The 25,417-nt window shown below is 43.5% G+C and overlaps 1 protein-coding gene across 1 annotated transcript in view; it reads right to left on the bottom strand.

The window, feature by feature from the left end:
- The window catches only part of LOC128691739 (solute carrier family 23 member 1), a 123,813-nt gene extending 98,811 nt beyond the window's left edge, over positions 1-25,002 (bottom strand). The window contains exons 1-2 of the mRNA XM_070079692.1: positions 24,846-25,002; positions 1,876-1,996 (exon numbers count right to left, since the gene is read on the bottom strand). Of these exons, the coding sequence (XP_069935793.1) occupies positions 1,876-1,989 (114 nt within the window). The 5' untranslated portion in view covers positions 1,990-1,996; positions 24,846-25,002. The remainder of the gene's footprint in view (positions 1-1,875; positions 1,997-24,845) is intronic.
- Positions 25,003-25,417: the final 415 nt, after the last annotated feature.

Here is a 25,417-nt window from a genome sequence, read left to right on the forward strand (position 1 = left end):
TGTAATAGTAGTAATAGAAGGTATTAATAGTTGTAGTAGTGGGTAGCTGTAATAGTAGTAATAGAAGGTATTAATAGTTGTAGTAGTGGGTAGCTGTAATAGTAGTAATAGAAGGTATTAATAGTTGTAGTAGTGGGTAGCTGTAATAGTAGTAATAGAAGGTATTAATAGTTGTAGTAGTGGGTAGCTGTAATAGTAGTAATAGAAATAGTAGTAGTAGTAATAGCAGTGGTAGGTAGGTAGTAGTAGTAGCAACAGTAGTAGTAGTAGTAGTAGTCGTAGTAACAGTAGTAGTAGTAGTAGTAGTAGTAGTAACAGTAGTAGTAGTAGTAGTAGTAACAGTAGTAGTAGTAACAGTAGTAGTAGTAACAGTAGCAGTAGTAGTAGTAACAGTAGCAGTAGTAGTAACAGTAGTAGTAGTAGTAGTAGTAACAGTAGCAGTAGCAGTAGTAGTAGTAACAGTAGCAGTAGTAGTAGTAACAGAAGTAGTTGTAGTAACAGTAGTAGTAGTACTAACAGTAGTAGTAGTAGTAGTAACATTAGTAGTAGTAGTAACATTAGTAGTAGTAGTAACAGTAGCAGTAGTAGTAGTAACAAAAGTAGTAATAGTAGTAACAGTAGTAGTAGTACTAACAGTAGTAGTAGTAATAGTAGTGACAGTAGTAGTAGTAGTAACAGTAGTAGTAACATTAGCAGTAGTGACAGAAGTAGTAGTAGTAGTAACAGTAGTAGTAACAGTAGTAGTAGTAGTAGTAACAGTAGTAGTAACAGTAGTAGTAACAGTAGTAGTAGTAGTAGTAGTAGTAACAGTAGTAGTAGTAGTAACAGTAGTAGTAGTGGTAACAGTAGTAGTAACAGTAGTAGTAGTGACAGTAGTAGTAGTAGCAGTAACAGTAGTAGTAACAGTAGTAGTAGTAACAGTAGTAGTAGTGACAGTAGTAGTAGTAGTAGTAGTAACAGTAGTAGTAACAGTAGTAGTAGTAGTAACAGTAGTAGTAGTAGTAACAGTAGTAGTAGTGGTAACAGTAGTAATGGTAAAATGATAGTAGCAGAGATAAAACAATCACAAAGTTACTACGCACTACATGTGTTACAGCCTCTGACAGCTGATAATTATCTGTTAATGTTATATTTAATCCTCCTCCTTCCTTGTTTACACTGTTGCTTTGATCAGACATGTTTAATGTCCCATTCTTATATTCCGATTCCTTGAAGCGTCTATTATGGGTCTCTCTGCCTTTGTCATCTCACTTTTTTTTAGACATTTTAGATTTTGCCACCTAAGTGGCTAGTTTACTGTACACTTCATATCCATTATGTGGAGAGTAGCACAAGAATCTATTGATACACAAAAGGTCTCACTTGAAATGATCTTTCTTCCTATTTTAATCATTCACCTTTGAAAACTTTCCTGATTTCCCTCATATTAACCTTTCTAAGTACCTTTGCTTCTAATTGCATTGGTGGCCCATAGCGGTCTGTCTACCTTTGCTTCTAATTGCATTGGTGGCCCATAGCTCGACCGCTAGCACACTCACTGAGGTCCGGGGTTCGAATCTCCTCCGGTACGGCTGGAAAACATTAAGGAGGTGTTTCCATAAGACACCTGCTGTCCATGTTCACCCATCAGTAAAATGGGTATCCGGGAGTTAGTGGACTAGTGTGGGTCGCATCCTGGAACAAAACTGACCTAATTTACGGGAAATGCTCAGCATAACAAGGGGCTTTCTATATAGTAGTATGTTATTGTTGTCAGCTATGGTCTGTATACCATGTACATGTACTTGTGGTAAATAAAGGTTTAATTATTATTATTGTCTTGTATGTGATGTATAATTCTCCGTTGCACCAGTGAATCTTGTGCCTAGTACTGACCTGGGTGCCGAGGAGCACACACAAGTACCATGGTGGGTTGTCCTCAAGGCCGTAGAGAAGCTCACTGGAAGGCGGCTCCAACTCCTCCACATTTCTACGTTGCTTCACACTCATTTCTAAACTGAAGAGGTTAAAAACATTTATTAAAACTTGCCTAAAAACAGTAAAAAAAATCAGTGAACATGTTTGTGTTAATTATTTATATTTCATTGCTTTTCAACACTTAAATTTTATTTTAATACATCGGCCGCTTCCCACCGAGGAAGGGTGACCCGAAAAAGAAGAAACACTTTCACGTAGCTCGATCGCTAGCGTACTCAGCTCACACACTGAGGTCCAGGGATCGAATCCTCGGTACAGCTGAAAAAAAAAACTTTAGGACTTGTTTCCGTAAGACACCAGTTGTCCCTGTTCATCTGTCAGTAAAATGAGTACCTGGGTGTTAGTGGACTGGTGTGGGTCGCATCCTGGGTGTTAGTGGACTGGTGTGGGTCACATCCTGGGTGTTAGTGGACTGGTGTGGGTCACATCCTGGGTGTTAGTGGACTGGTGTGGGTCGCATCCTGGGTGTTAGTGGACTGGTGTGGGTCGCATCCTGGGTGTTAGTGGACTGGTGTGGGTCCCATCCTGGGTGTTAGTGGACTGGTGTGGGTCGCATCCTGGGTGTTAGTGGACTGGTGTGGGTCGCATCCTGGGTGTTAGTGGCCTGGTGTGGGTCACATCCTGGGTGTTAGTGGCCTGGTGTGGGTCACATCCTGGGTGTTAGTGGACTGGTGTGGGTCACATCCTGGGTGTTAGTGGACTGGTGTGGGTCACATCCTGGGTGTTAGTGGACTGGTGTGGGTCACATCCTGGGTGTTAGTGGACTGGTGTGGGTCGCATCCTGGGTGTTAGTGGACTGGTGTGGGTCACATCCTGGGTGTTAGTGGCCTGGTGTGGGTCACATCCTGGGTGTTAGTGGCCTGGTGTGGGTCACATCCTGGGTGTTAGTGGACTGGTGTGGGTCACATCCTGGGTGTTAGTGGACTGGTGTGGGTCACATCCTGGGTGTTAGTGGACTGGTGTGGGTCACATCCTGGGTGTTAGTGGACTGGTGTGGGTCGCATCCTGGGTGTTAGTGGACTGGTGTGGGTCACATCCTGGGTGTTAGTGGGCTGGTGTGGGTCACATCCTGGGTGTTAGTGGACTGGTGTGGGTCACATCCTGGGTGTTAGTGGACTGGTGTGGGTCGCATCCTGGGTGTTAGTGGACTGGTGTGGGTCGCATCCTGGGTGTTAGTGGACTGGTGTGGGTCACATCCTGGGTGTTAGTGGACTGGTGTGGGTCACATCCTGGGTGTTAGTGGACTGGTGTGGGTCGCATCCTGGGTGTTAATGGACTGGTGTGGGTCACATCCTGGGTGTTAGTGGACTGGTGTGGGTCACATCCTGGGTGTTAGTGGACTGGTGTGGGTCGCATCCTGGGTGTTAGTGGACTGGTGTGGGTCACATCCTGGGTGTTAGTGGACTGGTGTGGGTCACATCCTGGGTGTTAGTGGACTGGTGTGGGTCACATCCTGGGTGTTAGTGGACTGGTGTGGGTCACATCCGGGGTGTTAGTGGCCTGGTGTGGGTCACATCCTGGGTGTTAGTGGACTGGTGTGGGTCACATCCTGGGTGTTAGTGGACTGGTGTGGGTCACATCCTGGGTGTTAGTGGACTGGTGTGGGTCACATCCTGGGTGTTAGTGGACTGGTGTGGGTCACATTCTGGGTGTTAGTGGCCTGGTGTGGGTCACATCCTGGGTGTTAGTGGCCTGGTGTGGGTCACATCCTGGGTGTTAGTGGCCTGGTGTGGGTCACATCCTGGGTGTTAGTGGCCTGGTGTGGGTCACATCCTGGGTGTTAGTGGACTGGTGTGGGTCACATCCTGGGTGTTAGTGGACTGGTGTGGGTCACATCCTGGGTGTTAGTGGACTGGTGTGGGTCACATCCTGGGTGTTAGTGGACTGGTGTGGGTCACATCCTGGGTGTTAGTGGACTGGTGTGGGTCACATCCTGGGTGTTAGTGGACTGGTGTGGGTAACATCCTGGGTGTTAGTGGACTGGTGTGGGTCACATCCTGGGTGTTAGTGGACTGGTGTGGGTCACATCCTGGGTGTTAGTGGACTGGTGTGGGTCACATCCTGGGTGTTAGTGGACTGGTGTGGGTCACATCCTGGGTGTTAGTGGACTGGTGTGGGTCACATCCTGGGTGTTAGTGGCCTGGTGTGGGTCACATCCTGGGTGTTAGTGGCCTGGTGTGGGTCACATCCTGGGTGTTAGTGGACTGGTGTGGGTCACATCCTGGGTGTTACTGGACTGGTGTGGGTCACATCCTGGGTGTTAGTGGACTGGTGTGGGTCACATCCTGGGTGTTAGTGGACTGGTGTGGTTCACATCCTGGGTGTTAGTGGACTGGTGTGGGTCACATCCTGGGTGTTAGTGGACTGGTGTGGGTCACATCCTGGGTGTTAGTGGACTGGTGTGGGTCACATCCTGGGTGTTAGTGGACTGGTGTGGGTCACATCCTGGGTGTTAGTGGACTGGTGTGGGTCACATCCTGGGTGTTAGTGGCCTGGTGTGGGTCACATCCTGGGTGTTAGTGGCCTGGTGTGGGTCACATCCTGGGTGTTAGTGGCCTGGTGTGGGTCACATCCTGGGTGTTAGTGGACTGGTGTGGGTCACATACTGGGTGTTAGTGGACTGGTGTGGGTCACATCCTGGGTGTTATTGGACTGGTGTGGGTCACATCCTGAGTGTTAGTGGACTGGTGTGGGTCACATCCTGGGTGTTAGTGGACTAGTGTGGGTCACATCCTGGGTGTTAGTGGACTGGTGTGGGTCACATCCTGGGTGTTAGTGGACTGGTGTGGGTCACATCCTGGGTGTTAGTGGACTGGTGTGGGTCACATCCTGGGTGTTAGTGGACTGGTGTGGGTCACATCCTGGGTGTTAGTGGACTGGTGTGGGTCACATCCTGGGTGTTAGTGGACTGGTGTGGGTCACATCCTGGGTGTTAGTGGACTGGTGTGGGTCACATCCTGGGACAAAATTGAACTATTTTTTTTTATTAACACACTGGCCAATTCCCACCAAGGCAGGGTGGCCCACCAAGGCATGGTGGCCCACCAAGGCATGGTGGCCCACCAAGGCAGGGTGGCCCACCAAGGCATGGTGGCCCACCAAGACAGGGTGGCCCACCAAGGCATGGTGGCCCACCAAGGCAGGGTGGCCCGAAAAAGAAAAACTTTCACCATCATTCACTCCATCACTGTCTTGCCAGAAGGGTGCTTTACACTACAGTTTTTAAACTGCAACATTAACACCCCTCCTTCAGAGTGCAGGCACTGTACTTCCCATCTCCAGGACTCAAGTCCGGCCTGCCGGTTTCCCTGAACCCCTTCATAAATGTTACTTTGCTCACACTCCAACACCACGTCAAGTATTAAAAACCATTTGTCTCCATTCACTCCTATCAAACACGCTCACGCATGCCTGCTGGAAGTCCAAGCCCCTCGTACACAAAACCTCCTTTACCCCCTCCCTCAAACCTTTCCTAGGCCGACCGCTACACCGCCTTCCTTCCACTACAGACTGATACACTCTTGAAGTCATTTTGTTTCGCTCCATTCTCTCTACATGTCCGAACCACCTCAACAACCCTTCCTCAGCCCTCTGGACAACAGTTTTGGTAATCCCGCACCTCCTCCTAACTTCCAAACTACGAATTCTCCGCATTATATTCACACCACACATTGCCCTCAGACATGACATCTCCTCTGCCTCCAGCCTTCTCCTCGCTGCAACATTCATCACTTATGCTTCACACCCATACAAGAGCGTTGGGAAAACTATACTCTCATACATTCCCCTTTTTGCCTCCAAGTACAGTTATTTGTCTCCACAGACTCCTAAGTGCACCACTCACCCTTTTCCCCTCATCAGTTCTATGATTCACCTCATCTTTCATAGATCCATCCACTGACACGTCCACTCCCAAATATCTGAATACATTCACCTCCTCCATACTCTCTCCCTCCAATCTGATATCCAATCTTTCATCACCTAATCTTTTTGTTATCCTCATAACCTTACTCTTTCCTGTATTCACTTTTAATTTTCTTCTTTTACATACCCTACCAAATTCATCCACCAACCTCTGCAACTTCTCTTCAGAATCTCCCAAGAGCACAGTGTCATCAGCAAAGAGCAACTGTGACAACTCCCACTTTATATGTGATTCTTTATCTTTTAACTCCATGCCTCTTGCCAAGACCCTCGCATTTACTTCTCTTACAACCCCATCTATAAATATATTAAACAACCACGGTGACATCACACATCCTTGTCTAAGGCCTACTTTTACTGGGAAATAATTTCCCTCTTTCCTACATACTCTAACTTGAGCCTCACTATCCTGGTAAAAACTCTTCACTGCTTTCAGTAACCTACCTCCTACACCATGCACCTGCAACATCTGCCACATTGCCCCCCTATCCACCCTGTCATACGCCTTTTCCAAATCCATAAATGCCACAAAAACCTCTTTAGCCTTATCTAAATACTGTTCACTTATATGTTTCACTGTAAACACCTGGTCCACACCCCCTACCTTTCCTAAAGCCTCCTTGTTCATCTGCTATCCTATTCTCCGTCTTACTCTTAATTCTTTCATATATATAATAATAACTCTACCATATACTTTACCAGGTATACTCAACAGACTTATCCCCCTATAATTTCTGCACTCTCTTTTGTCCCCTTTGCCTTTATACAAAGGAACTATGCATACTCTCTGCCAATCCCTAGGTACCTTACCCTCTTCCATACATTTATTAAATAATTGCACCAACCACTCCAAAACTATATCCCCACCTGCTTTTAGCATTTCTATCTTTATCCCATCAATCCCGGATGCCTTATCCCCTTTCATTTTACCTACTGCCTCACGAACTTCCCCCACACTCACAACTGGCTCTTCCTCACTCCTACAAGATCTTATTCCTCCTTGCCCTATACACGAAATCACAGCTTCCCTATCTTCATCAACATTTAACAATTCCTCAAAATATTCCCTCCATCTTCCCAATACCTCTAACTCTCCATTTAATAACTCTCCTCTTCTATTTTTAACTGACAAATCCATTTGTTCTCTAGGCTTTCTTAACTTGTTAATCTCAGTTCAAAACTTTTTCTTATTTTCAACAAATTTTGTAGATAACATCTCACCCACTCTCTCATTTGCTCTCTTTTTACATTGCTTCACCACTCTCTTAACCTCTCTCTTTTTCACCATATACTCTTCCCTCCTTGCATCACTTCTACTTTGTAAAAACTTCTCATATGCTAACTTTTTCTCCCTTACTACTCTCTTTACATCATCATTCCACCAATCGCTCCTCTTCCCTCCCGCACCCACTTTCCTGTAACCACAAACTTCTGCTGAACACTCTAACACTACATTTTTAAACCTACCCCATACCTCTTCGACCCCATTGCCTATGCTCTCATTAGCCCATCTATCCTCCAATAGCTGTTTATATCTTACCTTAACTGCCTCCTCTTTTAGTTTATAAACCTTCACCTCTCTCTTCCCTGATGCTTCTATTCTCCTTGTATCCCATCTACCTTTTACTCTCAGTGTAGCTACAACTAAAAAGTGATCTGATATATTTGTGGCCCCTCTATAAACATGTACATCCTGAAGTCTACTCAACAGTCTTCTATCTACCAACACATAATCCAACAGACTACTGTCATTTCGCCCTACATCATATCTTGTATACTTATTTATCCTCTTTTTCTTAAAATATATATTACCTATAACTAAACCCCTTTTTATACAAAGTTCAATCAAAGGCCTCCCATTATCATTTACACCTGGCACCCCAAACTTACCTACCACACCCTCTCTAAAAGTTTCTCCTACTTTAGCATCCAGGTCCCCTACCATAATTACTCTCTCACTTGGTTCAAAGGTTCTTATACATTCACTTAACATCTCCCAAAATCTCTCTCTCTCCTCTGCATTCCTCTCTTCTCTAGGTGCATACACGCTTATAAAATTGAACTGATTTGCCCGAAATGCTCAGCATAACAAGCGGCTTTCTAAATTAGTATGTCATTGATATCAGCTAGGACTGTATACCTTGTACATTTACTTGTATACTTGGAGAATACCTGGAGAGGGTTTCGAGGGTCAAAGCCCCCGCGGCCCGGTCTGTGACCATGCCTCGCGGTAGATCAGGACCTGATCAACCAGACTGTTAGTGCTGGCCGCACACAAGCCTGTCCAGTGCCTGCTTGAAGACAGCCAAGGGTCTACTGGTAATCCCCTTATGTATGCTGGGAGGCAGCTGTGCAGTCTTGGGCCCCTGACACTTATTGTGTTGTATCTTACTGTACTCTTGGCACCCTTGCGTTTCATTGGGGGGACGTGCTGCATCGCCTGCCAAAACTTTTGATTCCGCAGGGAGTGATTTTCGTGTCCAGATGGAGTTAGAAAAATAGTTTCGTACCGACAAGCCTCAAACTATCTTCAGAAACTAAGAAATTACCTGAATTACATAGCGATTAGCTAAGAATTTGTTGAAAAACAATGCATTCTTTACATCAAAAACATGGTGATCCTAGTGTGTCATTAGTATTAGCGCTTTTTATGATATAATAATACTAACTGGTAGTGTACAGACAGCGTCTGTTGGTGTAACTGGTGATGCTTTCATAAGACGTCCTGGTCATTGCACTGACACCTTGCTTCTCTATACAAATATATTGAACATTCACAACCAAAATATGTTGATCATTCACAACCAAAATATGTTGAGCATTCACAACCAAAATATGTTGAGCATTCACAACCAAAATATGTTGAGCATTCACAGCCAAAATATGTTGAGCATTCACAGCCAAAATATGTTGAGCATTCACAGCCAAAATATGTTGAGCATTCACAACCAAAATATGTTGAGCATTCACAACCAAAATATGTTGAGCATTCACAACCAAAATATGTTGAGCATTCACAACCAAAATATGTTGTGCAACCCGATCACCTGCTCTGAGTGTGGCAAGAAAGGTATCGTCCTGTTTTTATAATGTACCCTTTAGAATCCAGATTATTACATAAAAGTGAGGGCTAAACCCGCAATGGATCATACAGCTGCCCACTCAAAGAGAATTCGGAACCCTGGTGCAGTACACGTTACTGATGTGTCCTTCACTGACCTGTCCAGTCTCATTAACCTCAGTGTATCACTAAGAACGTCACATAAGTGATTGTGACACAGGAATGTGTGATTGTGACACAGGAATGTGTGATTGTGACACAGGAATGTGTGATTGTGACACAGGAATGTGTGATTGTGACACAGGAATGTGTGACTGAAACTGGAATGTGACACAGGAATGTGTGATTGTGAAACTGGAATGTGAGTGACACTGGAATATGTGATTGTGATACTGGAGTGTGTGATTGTGACACTGGTTAATGAGTTCAACTTTGCCATGGGAAATAACAGGTAAAAATCTGTCCTTCTCTATATATATGGATTAAGAAGAAGCAGGGTGTTCATGATTCAAGGAGATGGAGTTGGGATGGGGTTTTATTGGAATTTTAGTAAAATAATGGGGATTTTATGTGAATTTTGACGAAATAATGGGGATTTTGTGGGAATTTTGACGAAATAATGGGGATTTTGTGGGAATTTTAATAAAAATAACAGTAGGGTATGAGTATTTCAAAGATGTTGGATGAATAGTGGCGATGGTTGACTAGTGATGGTGGTATGTGTTTGAAGAAAAGTGATGGTAATGGGGGTAGACATGGGTCAGTCCATGTCCTATGGCACTTCCTTGGGATGACCTGTGATCTTATCTGAACTCAGGTATGTAACTCAGGTTCACTCTTTGGAGATCACAGGCAACCCTCACCAGGCATATAAAAGGTTAAATGAACTCATTCAAGCTGCAGATGTGTAGAGCTGAGGAGAGTTGGTGTAGTGGCGGTAGAAGTGTATGTGGGAGAGTATTGAAATCTCTGTGTTGTGAGGCAAATTTGTGGGTATTAAAACAACTGAAAAGCTTCGAATGAAAATTGTGAGTGTGTTGTAATAGAGACAAGTGAAAATGAGGGTGGATAGTGAGTGTGTTGTAATACTGAGACAAGTGAAAATGAGGGTGGATAGTGAGTGTGTTGTAATACTGAGACAAGTGAAAATGAGGGTGGATAGTGAGTGTGTTGTAATGCTGAGACAAGTGAAAATGAGGGTGGATAGTGAGTGTGTTGTAATACTGAGACAGGTGAAAATGAGGGTGGATAGTGAGTGTGTTGTAATACTGAGACAAGTGAAAATGAGGGTGGATAGTGAGTGTGTTGTAATGCTGAGACAAGTGAAAATGAGGGTGGATAGTGAGTGTGTTGTAATGCTGAGACAAGTGAAAATGAGGGTGGATAGTGAGTGTGTTGTAATAGAGACAAGTGAAAATGAGGGTGGATAGTGAGTGTGTTGTAATGCTGAGACAAGTGAAAATGAGGGTGGATAGTGAGTGTGTTGTAATGCTGAGACAAGTGAAAATGAGGGTGGATAGTGAGTGTGTTGTAATACTGAGACAAGTGAAAATGAGGGTGGATAGTGAGTGTGTTGTAATACTGAGACAAGTGAAAATGAGGGTGGATAGTGAGTGTGTTGTAATACTGAGACAAGTGAAATGAGGGTGGATAGTGAGTGTGTTGTAATGCTGAGACAAGTGAAAATGAGGGTGGATAGTGAGTGTGTTGTAATAGAGACAAGTGAAATGAGGGTGGATAGTGAGTGTGTTGTAATGCTGAGACAAGTGAAAATGAGGGTGGATAGTGAGTGTGTTGTAATAGAGACAAGTGAAATGAGGGTGGATAGTGAGTGTGTTGTAATACTGAGACAAGTGAAAATGAGGGTGGATAGTGAGTGTGTTGTAATACTGAGACAAGTGAAAATGAGGGTGGATAGTGAGTGTGTTGTAATACTGAGACAAGTGAAAATGAGGGTGGATAGTGAGTGTGTTGTAATACTGAGACAAGTGAAATGAGGGTGGATAGTGAGTGTGTTGTAATACTGAGACAAGTGAAATGAGGGTGGATAGTGAGTGTGTTGTAATACTGAGACAAGTGAAAATGAGGGTGGATAGTGAGTGTGTTGTAATACTGAGACAAGTGAAAATGAGGGTGGATAGTGAGTGTGTTGTAATACTGAGACAAGTGAAATGAGGGTGGATAGTGAGTGTGTTGTAATGCTGAGACAAGTGAAATGAGGGTGGATAGTGAGTGTGTTGTAATACTGAGACAAGTGAAAATGAGGGTGGATAGTGAGTGTGTTGTAATACTGAGACAAGTGAAAATGAGGGTGGATAGTGAGTGTGTTGTAATACTGAGACAAGTGAAATGAGGGTGGATAGTGAGTGTGTTGTAATGCTGAGACAAGTGAAATGAGGGTGGATAGTGAGTGTGTTGTAATACTGAGACAAGTGAAAATGAGGGTGGATAGTGAGTGTGTTGTAATACTGAGACAAGTGAAAATGAGGGTGGATAGTGAGTGTGTTGTAATGCTGAGACAAGTGAAAACGAGGGTGGATAGTGAGTGTGTTGTAATGCTGAGACAAGTGAAAATGAGGGTGGATAGTGAGTGTGTTGTAATACTCAGACAGGTGAAAATGAGGGTGGATAGTGAGTGTGTTGTAATACTGAGACAAGTGAAAATGAGGGTGGATAGTGAGTGTGTTGTAATACTGAGACAAGTGAAAATGAGGGTGGATAGTGAGTGTGTTGTAATACTGAGACAAGTGAAAATGAGGGTGGATAGTGAGTGTGTTGTAATACTGAGACAAGTGAAAATGAGGGTGGATAGTGAGTGTGTTGTAATACTCAGACAAGTGAAAATGAGGGTGGATAGTGAGTGTGTTGTAATACTGAGACAAGTGAAAATGAGGGTGGATAGTGAGTGTGTTGTAATACTGAGACAAGTGAAAATGAGGGTGGATAGTGAGTGTGTTGTAATACTGAGACAAGTGAAAATGAGGGTGGATAGTGAGTGTGTTGTAATACTGAGACAAGTGAAAATGAGGGTGGATAGTGAGTGTGTTGTAATACTGAGACAAGTGAAAATGAGGGTGGATAGTGAGTGTGTTGTAATACTCAGACAAGTGAAAATGAGGGTGGATAGTGAGTGTGTTGTAATACTGAGACAAGTGAAAATGAGGGTGGATAGTGAGTGTGTTGTAATACTCAGACAAGTGAAAATGAGGGTGGATAGTGAGTGTGTTGTAATACTGAGACAAGTGAAAATGAGGGTGGATAGTGAGTGTGTTGTATTACTGAGACAAATGAAAATTGTGAGTGAAAATTATAGAATGTTGTGGGTATTATGTATAACAATTGAAATGTTGAGACAGAAAATTCTGACATGTTGTGTCTTGTTGGGGAATATGAGTGAAAAAAATGGGTTAGTTCATATTAGTTTAAAACGAAGTGTGGAAAATTTTGAGATATATCAGCCTCACTGGACGGTAGGGAGTGTGGGTAGAGTTAGGGGGGAGATAGAGATGACAGGGAGAGTGAGGTGCAGGGTAGGGAGATGAGGTAATGGAGGTCAGGAGCAGGGTAGGTAGATGAGGTAATGGAGGTCAGGAGCAGGGTAGGGAGATGAGGTAATGGAGGTCAGGAGCAGGGTAGGGAGATGAGGTAATGGAGGTCAGGTGCAGGGTAGGGAGATGAGGTAATGGAGGTCAGGAGCAGGGTAGGGAGATGAGGTAATGGAGGTCAGGAGCAGGGTAGGTAGATGAGGTAATGGAGGTCAGGAGCAGGGTAGGAAGATGAGGTAATGGAGGTCAGGTGCAGGGTAGGGAGATGAGGTAATGGAGGTCAGGTGCAGGGTAGGGAGATGAGGTAATGGAGGTCAGGTGCAGGGTAGGGAGATGAGGTAATGGAGGTCAGGTGCAGGGTAGGGAGATGAGGTAATGGAGGTCAGGTGCAGGGTAGGGAGATGAGGTAATGGAGGTCAGGTGCAGGGTAGGGAGATGAGGTAATGGAGGTCAGGCGCAGGGTAGGGAGATGAGGTAATGGAGGTCAGGAGCAGGGTAGGGAGATGAGGTAATGGAGGTCAGGAGCAGGGTAGGGAGATGAGGTAATGGAGGTGAGGTGCAGGGTAGGGAGATGAGGTAATGGAAGTCAGGAGCAGGGTAGGGAGATGAGGTAATGGAGGTCAGGAGCAGGGTAGGTAGATGAGGTAATGGAGGTCAGGTGCAGGGTAGGGAGATGAGGTAATGGAGGTCAGGTGCAGGGTAGGGAGATGAGGTAATGGAGGTCAGGTGCAGGGTAGGGAGATGAGGTAATGGAGGTCAGGTGCAGGGTAGGGAGAGGAGGTAATGGAGGTGAGGTGCAGGGTAGGGAGATGAGGTAATGGAGGTCAGGTGCAGGGTAGGGAGATGAGGTAATGGAGGTCAGGCGCAGGGTAGGGAGATGAGGTAATGGAGGTCAGGTGCAGGGTAGGTAGATGAGGTAATGGAGGTCAAGTGCAGGGTAGGTAGATGAGGTAATGTAGGTCAGGAGCAGGGTAGGGAGATGAGGTAATGGAGGCCAGGTGCAGGGTAGATAGATGATTTAATGGAGGTCAGGTGCAGGGTAGGTAGATGAGGTAATGTAGGTCAGGAGCAGGGTAGGGAGATGAGGTAATGGAGGTCAGGTGCAGGGTAGGGAGATGAGGTAATGGAGGTCAGGTGCAGGGTAGGGAGATGAGGTAATGGAGGTCAGGAGCAGGGTAGGGAGATGAGGTAATGGAGGTCAGGAGCAGGGTAGGGAGATGAGGTAATGGAGGTCAGGTGCAGGGTAGGGAGATGAGGTAATGGAGGTCAGGTGCAGGGTAGGGAGATGAGGTAATGGAAGTCAGGAGCAGGGTAGGGAGATGAGGTAATGGAGGTCAGGAGCAGGGTAGGGAGATGAGGTAATGGAGGTCAGGAGCAGGGTAGGGAGATGAGGTAATGGAGGTCAGGAGCAGGGTAGGGAGATGAAGTAATGGAGGTCAGGTGCAGGGTAGGGAGATGAGGTAATGGAGGTGAGGTGCAGGGGAGATGGGGGGAGAATGTGGAGTGTGGGGTGTGAATGTTCCCTCCCCCTATAATAATAATAATAATAATAATAATAATAATAATAATAATAATAATCTTTATTTATCACCAGTACATGTACAAGGTATACAGGACATCAGTAACATACTACTATACAGACCATAGCTGACATCAGTAACATACTACTATACAGACCATAGCTGACATCAGTAACATACTACTATACAGACCATAGCTGACATCAGTAACATACTACTATACAGACCATAGCTGACATCAGTAACATACTACTATACAGACCATAGCTGACATCAGTAACATACTACTATACAGACCATAGCTGACATCAGTAACATACTACTATACAGACCATAGCTGACATCAGTAACATACTACTATACAGACCATAGCTGACATCAGTAACATACTACTATACAGACCATAGCTGACATCAGTAACATACTACTATACAGACCATAGCTGACATCAGTAACATACTACTATACAGACAATAGCTGACATCAGTAACATACTACTATACAGACCATAGCTGACATCAGTAACATACTACTATACAGACCATAGCTGACATCAGTAACATACTACTATACAGACCATAGCTGACATCAGTAACATACTACTATACAGACCATAGCTGACATCAGTAACATACTACTATACAGACCATAGCTGACATCAGTAACATACTACTATACAGACCATAGCTAACATCAGTAACATACTACTATACAGACCATAGCTGACATCAGTAACATACTACTATACAGACCATAGCTGACATCAGTAACATACTACTATACAGACCATAGCTAACATCAGTAACATACTACTATACAGACCATAGCTAACATCAGTAACATACTACTATACAGACCATAGCTGACATCAGTAACATACTACTATACAGACCATAGCTGACATCAGTAACATACTACTATACAGACCATAGCTGACATCAGTAACATACTACTATACAGACCATAGCTGACATCAGTAACATACTACTATACAGACCATAGCTGACATCAGTAACATACTACTATACAGACCATAGCTGACATCAGTAACATACTACTATACAGACTATAGCTGACATCAGTAACATACTACTATACAGACCATAGCTAACATCAGTAACATACTACTATACAGACTATAGCTGACATCAGTAACATACTACTATACAGACCATAGCTAACATCAGTAACATACTACTATACAGACCATAGCTGACATCAGTAACATACTACTATACAGACCATAGCTAACATCAGTAACATACTACTATACAGACCATAGCTGACATCAGTAACATACTACTATACAGACCATAGCTGACATCAGTAACATACTACCATACAGACCATAGCTGACATCAGTAACATACTACTATACAGACCATAGCTGACATCAGTAACATACTACCATACAGACCATAGCTGACATCAGTAACATACTACTATACAGACCATAGCTGACATAAGTAACATACTACTATACAGACCATAGCTGACATCAGTAACATACTACTATACAGACCATAGCTGACATCAGTAACATACTACTATACAGACCATAGCTGACATCAGTAACATACTACTATACAGACCATAGCTGACATCAGTAACATACTACTATACAGACCATAGCTGACATCAGTAACATACTACCATACAGACCATAGCTGACATCAGTAACATACTACTATACAGACCATAGCTGACATCAGTAACATACTACTATACAGACCATAGCTGACATCAGTAACATACTACTATACAGACCATAGCTGACATCAGTAACATACTACCATACAGACCATAGCTGACATCAGTAACATACTACTATACAGACCATAGCTGACATCAGTAACATACTACTATACAGACCATAGCTGACATCAGTAACATACTACCATACAGACCATAGCTGACATCAGTAACATACTACTATACAGACCATAGCTGACATCAGTAACATACTACTATACAGACCATAGCTGACATCAGTAACATACTACTATACAGACCATAGCTGACATCAGTAACATACTACTATACAGACCATAGCTGACATCAGTAACATACTACTATACAGACTATAGCTGACATCAGTAACATACTACTATACAGACTATAGCTGACATCAGTAACATACTACTATACAGACCATAGCTGACATCAGTAACATACTACTATACAGACCATAGCTGACATCAGTAACATACTACTATACAGACTATAGCTGACATCAGTAACATACTACTATACAGACCATAGCTGACATCAGTAACATACTACCATACAGACCATAGCTGACATCAGTAACATACTACTATACAGACCATAGCTGACATCAGTAACATACTACTATACAGACCATAGCTGACATCAGTAACATACTACTATACAGACCATAGCTGACATCAGTAACATACTACTATACAGACCATAGCTGACATCAGTAACATACTACTATACAGAAGAACCTCGTCATGTAAGGGGCTTAAGTTCCCAAATTCTAAAAATCGAGTTAAAATTTGAACCAGGGAAATCGAGGTAACTAAATAATTCGAAAATTTCAAGGAAAATGGGTGGGGGTTCAGGAAGGGGGTTAAAACTCGATCCAAGGAGATGGAGCAGGGATGGAAGTAAGGGGGAAACTATGTTTACTTAATGGTAAAACTTGATCCGAGGAATTAGAGACTATAGAAATGAAAAACATCTGGAAAAGTTGGCAACACTTCCGGAAAAATGAGTAAATTTGGCAACAATGGATAAACAATCTAAAATTTTGCAACTTTCTCGAAATATATAAAAAAAAAAACCAATGGCAACACTCCCGGAAAATCTGGCAACCCCATATGGATACTAGGGGGCGGAGCAAAAAAAAAAAAAAAAAAAAAAAAAAATGTATATATATATATATATATATATATATATATATATATATATATATATATATATATATATATATATATATATATATATATGAAAAAGTGGGTCCCCCCAAAAAGGGGGCAGAGCATTTTGCGGCACATTTCTGGTCTCCATATTACAGTATTGTCCCATATTAAAAACAAGTGGAAAATGGCCAATATAATTCCTGTCTTCAAAATGTGAGATAAGACTCAATATTCTTGCTTAACATTAAACTAAATAAAACCATATTTAATGTGAAGTCTGATGAACTCTGCTCTGAGGTGATGGATCGGGATCAAAATTACAATACTCTTTATCTGGATTTCAATATAAGTTTTGAAAGTTTTCCAAACATGAGATTTAAAGTGAAACCAAGTGGTAGTGGGGGAGAAATTCTCATGGATCAAGGCTGAATAATAGGCCTGGTGGCTAAAGCTCTCGCTTCACACGGCGAGCGTCTGGTTTCGATTCCCAGCAAGGGTAGAAACATTAGGATGTGTTTCCTTAAGACACCTGTTGTCTATGTTCACCTATCAACAGGTACCTGGGTGTTAGTGGACTGGTGTGGGTCGCATCCTGGGACAAAACTAACCTAATTTCCGGGAAATGCTGATGTCAGCTAAGGTCTGTATACCATGTACATGTACTTGTAGTAAATGAAGATATTATTAATATTATTAACAGAGAATTTGGAGAACCAGCTGAAATCAACTAATGCGCTGGAGAACAAAGTGGAGAATAACTAAGTTAATCCCATGTATCTGTAAATTTTCTTACGATGACACATTTAGACCCCTGAAAATACAATCCTAAATCCCCCCAAAAAAGCGGGATAATTACTGTGGTGCACAAGTGAAGAATAATTATAAATAAGGGAAATATAAATCAGGCGCTGCATTTATATAACCAAGACAGGAGCTGTGTGACCCCTGTAAGTTTAGCGCTTCCCCATGAATAAAATAATAATATCTAATGAAAATAAGAGTTCTGTTCAATGATATTAAATTCATCGTTATACAGATTTAATGAAAGGAGTTTGGTAGAAGACTAGACAGAAAGAGGAGAGAAGTAACTGTAAGATATAGTGGTCACGACCACACTGACGGGGCAGCTATACAGTTACGACCTTAGAAGGATCTGATCATCTCTGGGGTAGAGTTACGACCCTTTGGAAGATGTAATCATCTCTGGGGTAGAGTTACGACCCTTTGGAAGATATAATCATCTCTGGGGTACAATGACGTACCTGCAGTACTCATCCTTACTGACACTAGCAAGGCACTAAAAGTTTACACTGTGTATGATCATTATTATGTACATCAGAGTGATAAATAACTGCTAGTGATGGAACATATACAGACTCCGTAGCCTCTGTCGCTGAAACACAACATTACTTTATAGCCACGATAAATATCTCTCTATCAACACTAAATAAAAGTTCATATTCTTTTTTAAATAAGATTGTCCTTATTTTAAAGACTTTTGTTAATATTGTTCTATTTGTTATGGGGTCTGGTGTGTGTGTGTGTGTGTGTGTGTGTGTGTGTGTGTGTGTGTGTGTGTGTGTGTGTGTGTGTGTGTGTGTGTGTGTACTCACCTATTTGTACTCACCTATTTGTGGTTGCAGGGGTCGAGTCTTAGCTCCTGGCCCCGCCTCTTCACCGGTTGCTACTGGGCCCTCTCTCTCCCCGCTCCATGAGCTTTATCAAACCTCGTCTTAAAACTGTGTATGGTTCCTGCCTCCACTACGTCATTTTCTAGGCTATTCCACTGCCTTATAACTCTATGACTGAAGAAATACTTCCTAATATCTCTCTGACTCATTTGTGTCTTCAACTTCCAATTGTGGCCTCTTGTTTCTGTGTCCCCTACCTGGAACATCCTGTCTTTGTCCACCTTGTCTATTCCACGCAGTATTTTATATGTCGTTATCATGTCTCCCCTGACCCTCCTGTCCTCCAGTGTGGTCAGGCCGATTTCCCTTAATCTTTCTTCATAGGACATTCCCCTTAGCTCTGGAACTAACCTTGTGGCAAACCTTTGTACTTTCTCTACTTTCTTGACGTGCTTTATCAAGTGCGGGTTCCAAACAGGTGCTGCATACTTCAGTATGGGCCTGACATACACGGTGTACAGTGTCTTGAACGATTCCTTACTAAGGTATCGGAATGCTGTTCTCAGGTTTGCCAGGCGCCCATATGCTGCAGCAGTTATCTGATTGATGTGTGCTTCCGGAGACATACTCGGTGTTATACTCACCCCAAGATCTTTCTCCTTGAGTGAGGTTTGCAGTCTTTGGCCACCTAGCCTATACTCTGTCTGTGGTCTTCTGTGCCCTTCCCCTATCTTCATGACTTTGCATTTGGCAGGATTAAATTCGAGAAGCCATTTGCTGGACCAGGTGTCCAGTCTGTCCAGGTCTCTTTGAAGTCCTGCCTGGTCCTCATCAGATTTAATTCTCCTCATTAACTTCACATCGTCTGCAAACAGGGACACTTCTGAGTCTAACCCTTCCATCATGTCGTTCACATATACCAAAAATAGCACTGGTCCTAGGACCGACCCCTGTGGGACCCCGCTCGTCACAGGTGCCCACTGTGATACATCATTACGTACCATGACTCGTTGTTGCCTCCCTGTCAGGTATTCTCTGATCCATTGCAGTGCCCTTCCTGTTATATGCGCCTGATGCTCTAGCTTCTGCACTAATCTCTTGTGAGGAACTGTGTCAAAGGCCTTCTTGCAGTCCAAAAAGATGCAATCAACCCACCCCTCTCTCTCGTGTCTTCTGTTATTTTATCATAAAACTTCAGACGGTTTGTGACACAGGATTTGCCTTCCATGAATCCGTGCTGGTTGGCATTTATACTCTTGTTCCGTTCCAGGTGCTCCACCACTCTCCTCCTGATAATCTTCTCCATAACTTTGCATACTATACACGTCAATGACACAGGTCTATAGTCTAGTGCCTCTTTTCTGTCTCCTTTTTTAAAAATGGGAACTACATTTGCCGTCTTCCATACCTCAAGTAGTTGCCCAGCTTCCATGGACGTGTTGAAGATTGTGGTAAGTGGCACGCACAACATATCTGCTCCCTCTCTAAGGATCCACGGGGAGATGTTGTCCGGTCCCATTGCCTTTGAGGTATCGATGTCCCTTAGCAGTTTCTTCAACTCCTCCTCATCTGTATGTATGTCGTCCTACACTTGTTGGTGTATTCCTTGCTGGTGTCCCCATCTGGTCTGTCCCCCCAGAGTCCTTCCTGTCTCTACTGTAAATACTTCCTTAAATCTCGTGTTGAGCTCCTCGCATACCTCTTGATCGTTTCTTGTGAGTTCTCCACCTTCTTTCCTCAGCCTTATCACCTGGTCCTTGACTGTTGTCTTCCTCCTAATGTGGCTATACAGCAGTTTCGGGTCAGATTAGACTTTCGATGCTATGTCGTTTTCATACTGTCGCTGGGCCTCCCTCCTTATCTGTGCATACTCGTTTCTGGCTCTTCTACTAATCTCCTTGTTTTCCTGGGTCCTATGCCTCCTGTACCTTTTCCATTCTCTGTTGCACTTAGTTTTTGCCTCCCTACACTTTCGAGTAAACCAAGGACTCGTTTTGGTCTTCCTATTATTTCTGTTTCCCTTGGGAACAAACCTTTCCTCTGCCTCCTTGCACTTTGTTGCCACATATTCCATCATCTCGTTTACTGATTTTCCTACCATTTCTCTGTCCCACTGAACCTCCTGCAGGAAGTTTCTCATACCTGTGTAGTCCCCCCTTTTATAGTTTGGCCTGTCCCCTTCAGTTCCTGTTACCTTCTCCACTTGTAACTTACTATATAATCAAAACTCAGAACCACGTGATCGCTAGCTCCAAGGGGCCTCTCGTAAGTGATGTCCTCAATGTCTGAACTGCTCAGGGTGAACACAAGATCCAGTCTTGCTGGCTCATCCTTCCCTCTCTCTCTGGTTGTGTCCCTGACATGTTGATACATGAGGTTTTCAAGTACCACATCCATCATCTTGGCTCTCCATGTTTCGGGACCCCCATGTGGCTCCAGGTTTTCCCAGTCGATCTCCCTGTGGTTGAAATCGCCCATTACCAGTAACTCTGCTCTGCTCGAGTGAGCTCTTCTTGCCACCTCAGCCAGTGTGTCCACCATCACCCTGTTGTTTTCTTCGTACTCCTCTCTTGGCCTCCTGCAGTTCTGTGGTGGGTTATACATCACTCCAATGACTACTTTATGTTCTCCGGACTGAATTGTACCTACAATGTAGTCTCTTTCTCCAATCATGTCCATGCCTTCCATTTCCTCAAATCCCCATCGGTGTTTTATGAGCAGTGCAACCCCTCCTCCCCCTCTACTCCTTCTATCTTTCCTCAGGATCTGATATCCCGTTGGGAAGATTGTGTCTGTTATTGTCTCAGCGAGTTTTGTTTCTGTGACTGCTATGATGTCTGGGGATTTTTCACTGATTCTTTCGTTCCACTCCTCATGTTTATTCGTTATTCCATCTGCGTTTGTGTACCAAACTTTCAGTTTCTTTTCTATCATTGTGGTCATGCAAGAATATTGGGGTTGGGGGAGCGAGAGCCTTGGTGGGGGCCTATATGGGGCCGTGGTGTAGGTGGGGTTTGTGATGATGGGGGTGGGGTCAGAATGCCCATAAGGGACAGCTGTTGGGGTGAGGTTTGTGATATGGGGGTTGGTGGCAGAGGGAACAGTGAGTGAGTGTGTGTGTGTGTGTGTGTGTGTGTGTGTGTGTGTGTGTCTGTACTCACCTAATTGTCTTTGCAGGGGTCGACATTTAGCTCCTGGCCACGCCTCTTCACTGATCGCTACTAGGTCCTCTCTCTTTCTCTCTCTCTCTCTCTCTCTCTCTCTGCTCCCTGAGCTTTGTCATACATCGTTTTAAAGCCATGTATGGTTACTGCGTCCACTACATCACTTTCTAGGCTATTCCACTTCCTGACGACTCTGTGACTGAAGAAATACTCCCTAACATCCGTGAGACTCGTCTGAGTCTTCAGCTTCCAATTGTGACCGCTTGTTTCTGTGTCCCCTCTCTGGAACATCCTGTCTCTGTCTACCTTATCTGTTCCACGCAGTATTTTGTAAGTCGTTATCATGTCTTCCCTAACCCTCCTGTCCTCCAGTGTCGTCAGTCCGATTTCCCTGAACCTTTCTTCGTAGGACATGCCCCTGAGCTCTGGAACTAGCCTTGTTGCTAACCTTTGTACTTTCTCTAATTTCTTGACGTACTTGACCAGGTGTGGGTTCCAAACAGGTGCTGCATACTCCAGTATGGGCCTGACGTACACAGTGTACAGTGTCTTGAATGATTCCTTACTAGGGTATCGGAACTCTGTTCTTAGGTTTGCCAGGCGCCCATATGCTGCAGCAGTTATCTGGTTGATGTGTACTTCCTGAGACGTGTTCGTGTGTGTGTGTACTCGCTTAGTTGTGGTTGCAGGGGTCGATTCAGAGCTCCTGGCCCCGCCTCTTCACTGGCCGGTACTGGGTTACTCTTCCTGCTCCATGAGCTTTGTCATACCTCTTCTTAAAGCTATGTATAGATCCTGCCTCCACTACATCGCTTCCCAAATTATTCCCCTTCCTGACTACTCTGTGACTGAGGAAATGCTTCCTAACATCCCCGTGATTCATCTGTGTCTTCATCTTCCACCCATGACCCCTTATTGCTGTGTTCCATCTCTGGAACATTCTGTCTCTATCCACCTCGTCGATTCCTCTCAGTATTTTATATGTCGTTATCATATTCCACCTATCTCTCCTCTCCTCCAGTGTAGTCAGGTCGATTTCTCTTAACCGCTCCTCGTAGGACATACCTCTTAGCTCTGGGACTAGTCTTGTTGCAAACCTTTGCACTTCTCTAGTTTCCTTACGTGCTTGGCTAGGTGTGGGTTCCAAACTGGCGCTGCATACTCCAATATGGGCCTAACGTACACAGTGTACAGGGTCCTGGACGATTCCTACTAAGATATCGGAATGCTGTTCTTAGGTTTGCTAGGCGCCCATATGCTGCAGCAGTTATTTGGTTGATGTGCACCTCAGATGTGCCCGGTGTTATTCTCACCCCAAGATCTTTTTCCTTGAGTGAGGTTTGTAGTCTCTGGCCCCCTAGACTGTACTCCGTCTGCGGCCTTCTTTGCCCTTCCCCAATCTTCATGATTTTCCACTTGGTGGGGTTGAACTCCAGGAGCCAGTTGCTGGATCAGGTCTGCAGCCTGTCCAGATCTTTTTGTAGTTCTGCCTGGTCCTCGTCCGATTGGATTCTTCTCATCAACTTCACATCATCTGCAAACAGGGACACTTCGGAGTCTATTCCTTCCGTCATGTCATTCACAAATACCAGAAACAGCACCGGTCCTAGGACTGACCCCTGTGAAACCCCACTCGTCACAGACGCCCACTCTGACACTCGCCACGTACTATGACTCGCTGTTGTCCTCCTGACAGATATTCCCTGATTCACTGTAGTGCCTTCCCTGTTATCACTGCCTGATCCTCCAGCTTTTACATTAATCTCTTGTGTGGAACTGTGTAAAATGCTTTCTTACAGTCCAAGAAAATGCAGTCTACCCATCCCTCTCTCTCTTGTCTTACTGCTGTCACCCTGTCATAGAACTCCAGTATTTTTGTGACAGGATTTCCTATCCCTGAAACCGTGCTGGCTGTCGTTGATGTGGTCATTCCTTTCTAGATGTTCCAACACTCTTCTGATAACGTTCTCCATGACTTTGCATACTATACATGTCAGTGACACTGGTCTATGTGTGTTTTTTTACATCATTTCAGTTAATTCTAGAAAGAAACATAACTCCTAAGAACTGCATTTAAAATCTGAGTCGCTTTTGGGGAAAAATATAACCCTTAAGAAAATGTAATTCTTAAGAATTACACTTGTGATCTGAGTCAATTCTTGGACCCCGTATCCGCGGGTTCCTGTTCCACTGTTTTAGTTATTCGCTGTTTAAGGTGACCCGAAAATATTAAGAGGGTTACAGGAGTCTTCTTTCAAAATTGTAATAATAGTGCGATGTCAATTATTATTATTTTTAAGTTAAGAAGGTGGTCCAAAGTGTATACTAGAAGTTTCGTGAAGTTTGCCCAAAAATAAGAAGAGATAAACAAATAATATTTTTTTGATATGGCAACACCTTGGTAAAAATTTGTGCCAAATTGTTAATATTTAGAATATTATTGTTGACTTTACATGAACAAAGCTAAAGACGAATTTTATAGGAGGGAAAGAACGACATATTATTTTGCATCTCCAAAATTCTTAATTTTTTTCTGTGTGTATTTTAAAATAAATAAACCAAACGGTAAATGCTATAACAAATTACCTTCATGGAATTGTAAAACCATAATTTATAATTTTTTTCAATCTCTCCCCAGTATAAAACACCAGTTTTCCACCAGTTCTACTCTTGGCATCAGTAGCCTAACAAGCCAGGAGCTGTGACTCGACCCCTGCAACCACAACTAGGTGAGTACAACGACACAATACCTACATCATCACCTCACTATCTAATCATCACAAGCACTGTATCATCGTCACGTCATCACATCAAAATAAAGAACTGGCAAGTCGGTTAGTTCCCACAACTGACTAAGATATTTTTTAATTGAGAAGTAGCCGAGCTCGGGCGGCCGAATATGAAAACCATCGAATATATATATGGAAAATGAGTTAAAGTTACCAAAAACCAGTTCAAGAGTCTCGTAACATAAAAATATAATAATAATAATTAATTTATAGTAATATAAGTATATATTTTTTGCAGTAAAGGCCGAATATTCCGTAATCACGACGTATTACGACTGAAGAGTCACAACGCACACCACAGCTCTTTTTAAGAAAACTAACATAAATGAATATACAAATAACTCACCATAAACTAAGAGACAAGTTTTGTCTGGCGTGTAGTGAGCCGTGTGTGTGTGCGTCCTTGTAGGATCACTGAGGTAGTGGGTACAGCTGCTCCAGTATTCCTCTCTCCTGCCTCTTGGAAATCCGCCAACCATCGTCCCCCATCACGCTAGAATCTACCTCACCTCCGTGTCAGGAATCACTTTTGATGTTTACTGACAAATATTGCCTAATCTAACCTACCTCCCCCATCACATTATTATCTACTTCTTCTCCCCACCAAACTACAATCTACCCCATACCCTGTATTAATATGGAGTTAGAATTATTATTAATCTGCCCGAAATGCCTAGTCATGTTAGGCATGACAGTGGCCCTCTTTGTAATTAATATTTCATAATATTTAAACCACACGTTGTAATCTTTACAGAGAAATGAACATTTGAATTTGAATCTCACCTATCAGAACACAATCTACCCCACCTACCCATCAGAACACAATCTACCCCACCTACCCATCAGAACACAATCTACCCCACCTACCCATCAGAACACAATCTACCCCACATACCCATCAGAACACAATCTACCCCA

The sequence above is a fragment of the Cherax quadricarinatus genome, chromosome 6 (genome assembly GCF_038502225.1).
Source record: "Cherax quadricarinatus isolate ZL_2023a chromosome 6, ASM3850222v1, whole genome shotgun sequence".
Classification (NCBI taxonomy): domain Eukaryota; kingdom Metazoa; phylum Arthropoda; class Malacostraca; order Decapoda; family Parastacidae; genus Cherax; species Cherax quadricarinatus.